At 58.8% G+C, this 6,500-nt stretch overlaps 1 protein-coding gene across 1 annotated transcript; it reads right to left on the reverse strand.

Moving 5' to 3' along the window:
* Positions 1-4,429: 4,429 nt before the first annotated feature.
* On the reverse strand, positions 4,430-5,795 carry GOLT1A (golgi transport 1A; the record flags this gene model as incomplete). The annotated part of the gene is made up of 5 exons (XM_082069411.1): positions 4,430-4,468; positions 4,644-4,707; positions 4,830-5,008; positions 5,117-5,208; positions 5,771-5,795. The coding sequence occupies 5 exons, from the start codon at positions 5,793-5,795 to the stop codon at positions 4,430-4,432; spliced, it is 399 nt and encodes a 132-aa protein (XP_081925537.1).
* Positions 5,796-6,500: the final 705 nt, after the last annotated feature.

Raw genomic sequence — 6,500 nt, forward strand, 5'->3', positions numbered from 1 at the left:
CAGAGAGGGGAAAACGCCCCATTTCCCCAGGCTGGGTGCTGGGTGCCGAATCAGGCCCTGTGGCTCTGAGCCCAGCGCTTGACCTCAGGGAACCTCGGTGGGAAATGACCGCAAAGGCAATAAAAACGTTCCTGGAAGAAACCTGACGACACACTTGCCCCTGCCTCGAACCCCCAGCTACGCAACCACATGCTCCTGTTGCAGATGGGGTTTGTTTAGGGTACTGCTGTCACCCTTGTCCAGGGGACGCCGGTGCTGGGGGTGAGGAGGACACCCCACAAAGCTTCCCCCCAAACCCGGGGTATTCAAAGCCTCGTTTCCCTGGGGGTTTTGGCTGTGGTGTTGGGAGCCGGGCAGGCTGACCCCAGCGGGCACCGAGGCTCTGCCCCGCGGGTCGCAGCCCCGCTCCCCCCACTCCTGACGTCTTTTCCCACGCCGAGCCCGGTGCCGCGTCACCCGCGGGTCCTCGTGCCCCGGCGCAGGTTGCGGTGAGGTGCAGAGGTCAGGAGGCAGCAGCCCAGCCCCGGAGCTGCAGGGACACGAGAAAGAGCCTGGCAGGGAGCCCGCAGACATAAATCCCTCTTCCCGGGCATCCCGCGGCTCTGCCTGCCTTGTGGAGCCCCATTCCCCAAAGGAGAGGTGGGGGCTGCAATGTGACTTCCAAGGAAAGGGGCCACAGCAGCGGTCCCAGGGTGTGGGACCGTGGGGCTCCGGCGTTTCCAGCTCCTCTGTGACCCATGGCCAAGAGGAGACACGTCTGCAGGAGCCCCAGGGAGCACTAGATGCTCTGGGCACAGCTTTCCCCTGAGAGGGACAGATGGACTCACCCCCCATGGGGCGGGATGTGGCTGGGAACAGCGGGCTGCAGGTACCAGCTCCAGTTCCCGAGGACAGCAGCCCTTCCCTGCCCAGGGCAGCCCTTTGGAAGGGAAACGGAAGCATAAACAGGCAAAACCAACTCACTCAAGCCCATCAGAGAAGTGAGGGCTGTTTCCCTGCAGTGGCCAGTGCAGCGCAGGCCCAGGATGCCCCTGGGCACAGGGCACATCCCCCGTGCCAGGAAAATCCCTGCGAGGCATTTTCCAGTTGCAGCAGCGAGCGGGATGAGCAGCTGGTGCACGGGAGCAGCGATGGATAAATAACCTGCAAAAGGAGCATCTGTGCACAGGGCTGTAGGAACCACAGGAGGAGGAAGGCGCATCACACCACTGGCTTGAAGGGTAGAAGCCATGGTGAGGGACATTAAGGGTGTCAGCCGGCTCTGGGACCATCCTAATTTATGCCCAGCCCTTCAGGAGACCCAGAGCTGCAGGGAGGATGCTTAACTCTTCCCATGCAACCTCGAAGTATCAGGCAGTTCTAACCAAGGCATCACTTCACCTGAATTTGCAATGACCAAAGGTAACAAGCCACCAGGCAAGGCTGCAACCTCCTCCCTCGTTCGCGTGGGAACCTGCTGCAGTTTGCTGCAAAGGGCTGGGGGCTGTACAATGACACATCCCATAGAGAGCAGCTCATCTGGGAAGAGCAGGTGAATGCTTTTAAGTTATTTCCCCACCTGCTTTCAAGGAGTCAAACGATTGAGCCAAGAGCAATTAAAGGAAAATGCTTTCCAGAGAGAAACAAATGCTCTTCTGCAAGATAGATGTGTTCCATTTTAGTGCTGGGTTGAACAAGCACTTTTCTTAAAATACAATTTGAAATATTAAATACTTCCCTCTCTAAATAGAATCATTAGAAATTTTTACTAAATAGCCTTATTTCTTGAGAGATTTTTTAAAAACAATCAAAAAAGAATGGTAGATGCATTTCTATCCTTCTCACATACGTCTCCAGTTTGCGAGTTTGTTGCTAGTAAAAACACATACAAAGATCCTTGTTCCGGATGAAAAGCTCAAGCACAAAAGTAACTTTTGGGAAGGACTTAGAGGAGGTTCTGGACGGCACCGACACCGGGGGAATTCGGCCATTGACGTCAGCACAGCCAGGGCTTCGCCCAAAGTGTTTGCTTAAAACCAGAACTGCTCTGGCAGGGCGCACTGAATCTGCGATTTATTGAACCAGAGGGAAAACATTCCCCTGCAATCGGCTCCAGAAACGCAGAGCGGGGAGAGCAGGGCCGGCTCCAGCTCGCTGCTGCCTGCGCCATCCCCAGGGCAGCTCCAGCCCGTCCCGGTCACTCCGTGTCCTGGTGGGACGTGTCCCCTGGTGGGACGCGTCCTTCACTGCCACCCAGGGATGCTGCTCCATCCCCGCTGGGTTTTCCCAGCAGGGCGAAGCGATGGGGACACATACCCTGCTCACCCACACTTGCTGCCGTGGGGATGGGGTGTTGAACAGGGGAATCGCGTTACCCCGCATGGGATGTCTCCAGGACCAGTCCTGGTGGAGCCCTGAAGATGAAGCTTGGCCAGGAGAAGCTGTTTTGCAGCCCAGGTTTTCAGCTGGGGTGAAGCAAAGGCAGGAATTGCAGCTGGGCACTGGCTGCAGCCCTCGCTTACCTGTGTAACATCCACGTTCCTGCTTCCTCCCCGTCCCTCCTCCGCAAGCAGCTCTCGCTCAGCTCCGAACCCCTGGGCTTTATCACCAAAGCTGGTCCTGACGCCATCAGGATGAACCCACCTCGTACCTTCCTCCTGCTCACAGCCAAGGTCACCGGAGGAAGCTGCTCACCCTTTTTGTTCCCCCATAGAAAGCCTCCCACTGTGATTTGTGCTCAAAGTCAAGTCACCTCCTCAAAACCAGCAGCTTCCCCTGGGCCAGACCCCCCCCAGGGATGCAAAACAACCAAAGCCAGCTGGGGGCTGCCCTGCTTTACAGCTGCTGGGAGCTCAGCCTGGCTGCGGGGCTGGGGTTTGGGTGCCCCCATGAGCCCCCCAGCTCAGCCGAGCGGGCAGAGCAGCTCCTGCTCTGCTCTCACCTGTGCAAACCCACTGCAGCCCCCGCTCGCTGCCACCGGCTGCACCGGCCTGCGCTTCCATCGAGAGCGAGCAGGTTTAACTCAACTCACTAATTAATTCTGGCGAGTTAAGAAGGGTATCTGCACAGGGACCAGCTTTGATGTGATTGACTTGCTTTAATTAAACTCCTGCTTGCACCCGGCTTTCCCAAGTGCTCACAGAAACCTGGCGCGCATCCATTTCGCTCGTGTCTCTCATCGCACAGACCCGCTGAGTTATCCAACCAGTTCTCTGGCTGCGCTCCTGGGGAGAGGAGTTTCTGTAGCCTGAACAGAGTATCTCCTTTAAACCCACCCGTGGTTCAGCCGGGATGGCTCCGTACTGGCCCCGGCTCCTGCCGTGCTGGCCCCGGCTCCTGCCGTGCGGCGAGCAGCCGCCCTCGCACCAGGGGATGCTCATCCGCAGCTCCTACCGCTCCATCCCACCAGCGGGTCCAGCTCTGCTCCGTCCTGGCCTCATCCCGCAGGAACCAGGTCGATGGAAACGCGGGTCCTGGTCCATGACACTCAGAGATATCATCACTGTAATGCTGTGGATTTGCTCCAGCCCCCTCTCCTACCCCAGCATCTCTCAATTAATTAATAACCCCAGATATGTCATTTGCTTTTTCATGGTCGCTGAGTTTGAAGGGGGTAATTTACTCTTCTCTGATCAGGTCATGAAATGTTAATGCGGTTTAATGGGTGTTTTCCTAACCCTCCCCTGCCCTCTCCTGTGACTGCCCAGGCCCTGCCCTCCACGGCCCCGTGGGACGCGTGGGAAGGCAGCGCCACGGCCACCGCCGTGACCAGGGCCCGTGGGCAGGGCAGCCGGGGCCACGGCCACGGGAAGGTCCCTGTGCCACCTCCAGCCATGGCCATGGGAACGTCCCTGTGCCACCTCCAGCCACAGCCATGGGAAAGTCCCTGTGCCACCTCCAGCCATGGCCACGGGAAGGTCCCTGTGCCACCTCCAGCCACGGCCATGGGAAAGTCCCTGTGCCACCTCCAGCCATGGCCACGGGAAGGTCCCTGCGCCACCTCCAGCCACGGCCATGGGAAAGTCCCTGTGCCACCTCCAGCCACGACCACGGGAAGGTCCCTGTGCCACCTCCAGCCATGGCCACTATGCCTCTTGGTGACACCAGGAGATGCCAGAGCTGGAGCAAGCCCTGAGCCTCAGGAAAGGAGCGCAGGCTGAGCTGAGTCTCAGACACACGTTTTAATTAAATCTTTCAACAGGGGGAGACAAAAATAATAAAAATAACTCTAATAATTCCAGAAGCCTGTCTGGCACCGCGTTCGGTCCCTGGAGCCTCGCTGAGGAGCTGCTCACAGGAGGGGCAGCGAGGCACCGTCTCCATGGTGGGGGTGGCTCTGGCCAGCCCCGAGTGTCCCGTGGCCGAGAGAGGTGACAGCTCACCACAGGACAGCCGGACCCAGCGCTCGCTCGTGATGTCCCATCGCCAGCCACGTGGCCCGTCCCGCAGGTCACACCATGGAGCTGCTGTCCCCCACCTTCTGCAAGAGCTGCAACAGGCACAGATCCTGATTAGCAGGAAAACCCTGCAGAGCATCCCTGGGGGGTGTGGGGAGACCGCGGTGACCTTCTCTGTGTGGTCCCAACCACGGTGACCAGGATCGGTGTCACCCAGGGACTGCAAACCTGCAGGGTCACATCAGCCCTGCCCAGCACCCTGCTCACCTTGCTCAGCACCGGGATGTTTACCAGTGCGCCCAAAAACCCAAAAGCCACCGGGAAAAAACTCCTGTATCGAAACAAAAGCCTCTGTTAAGCTCCGTGCCAGGATTTTGCTGGGGGGGGCAGCAGGGGCTCTGCCCGGTCCCACTCTCCCACCCATGCTGGGATGGCCGGGGCTGTGGGACCGACCTGAAGAGGATGACGAAGCCGTAACCCTCCAGCAGCATCCCCAGGAGCGGCCACCGCATGAGGACGATGAGGACGCCCCCGAGGAAGAAGCTGGTGCCCTTCAGCTTTGGCCGCTGGAAGAAGAAGGTGAAGGTCCTCCTGAAGCCGATGATGAAGACCAAGCCGGAGAGGAAGAGGATCTGGGAGGATGAAGGGAGCGGGGCTGAGGAGTCCTGCCCAGACGGACCTTTTGCTCCACCGTGGGCATCAGCACGGGCTGCAGGGAGCCCCGGCCCCCCCGTACTCACGTTCCCGAAGGCCAGGAGCACTGTGTCGAAGTACAAGAGCATCCCAAAAAAGATGAAGAAGAGGCCGAAGCCGACCAGTCCCACTCCGATCCCTGTGGAGGACGGGAGAGCTGAGGTGGAGGCTCAGGCACAGTTCAGGTCCCGTCTCAGGTCGTGGTCACATTGCCCGTTTCCTCCCAGAAATGTGCTTTAGATTCATCTCCAAATCTTAGAAGCAACTTCCCACCTGCTCCAAGCTTTGCGGGGGCTGTCGGTACCCTAGAAAGCCCTCTGGGCTTCCAGATTAAGAATCAACCACCAAGAAATAATACATGGGAAGACCATCTCCAGCAATTTCCTGAGCGGCAGCACACTGGTCAGAGCAGGGAGTGGTGGGGGAAGCTAGAGATGCCCCCCGGAGCAGCCAAGCACCCTCCGAGCTGCTGTTCCCGATGCAGACGGTGAGGACAAACCCGGCTCTGCAGGATCCCAGTGAACACAGCCCTGCCCCGTCCCCGCGTCCCCCCGCCCCGCCATGGGGTTCCCCACCGCACCCTCTCCCTGTTAACCCAGCAGCTCCCAGCCCTGACTCGGTGCTGCGGAGCATCCCCAGGGTGCGCATCAGTCCCATGGGGACACGCGTTGTCACCGGCCACCCCACACCCCCTCGCTTACGCTGGAAGTCGCTCAGAGACACCATCTTGCGGGGCTGGGCGAGGGCGGCCGCGCTTCCAGGTGCCACCCGGCACTGACCCTTGGAAAGCCCTTTAGTCCCCACGTCATCCCGCAAATCATTAACAGCCCGGCAGCGCCCGCCCCGCGGCGGCAGCAGCTCTGCCGGGGGACACGGTGGCCCAGGGTGACACGCAGGGGCTGGTGGCCACGGGTCCCCCCGGGCAAGGATGGACAGGGGGACGCAGGTGGCTGCGGGTCCCTCGAGAACACGCGCAGGGACCAGCTCCACAGTCCCAAACCAGCAGCTTTCATCCCTCAGCTTTACACCAGCTTGGCAAGTACAAATGTGGGGTTTATTCCTCCATGAGCAGCTACAGCAAAAATAAACCCCACTGGGAAAACAAACCCCTCAAACAACAGGGAGGCGGAGGAGAAGGTGCCACCAGCCCCCGGCAAGGCGAGACCCTTTCCTGCTGGTTGAGATGCTGCAGCCACCCATCCACCATCTAATAGTAAAATCGCTACCTGAGGTCACCTCTACACAAAAGACACCGACACCTCATTGTCTCTTAGATACTTTTATTTCTCTACCACTAGCAAAAAAACCCAGAAAACAAATGCCCCTTCCCACCCTCCCCAGTGCATAAATAGATTTCCTCCCGATGCAAATCCTTTCTCGGTTACAAGTCACTGGTATATGAAGTGTTATGAAAAATAATAACCAAAATAA

This window comes from Streptopelia decaocto (genome assembly GCF_964273445.1).
Source record: "Streptopelia decaocto genome assembly, chromosome: 19".
Lineage (NCBI taxonomy): Eukaryota > Metazoa > Chordata > Aves > Columbiformes > Columbidae > Streptopelia > Streptopelia decaocto.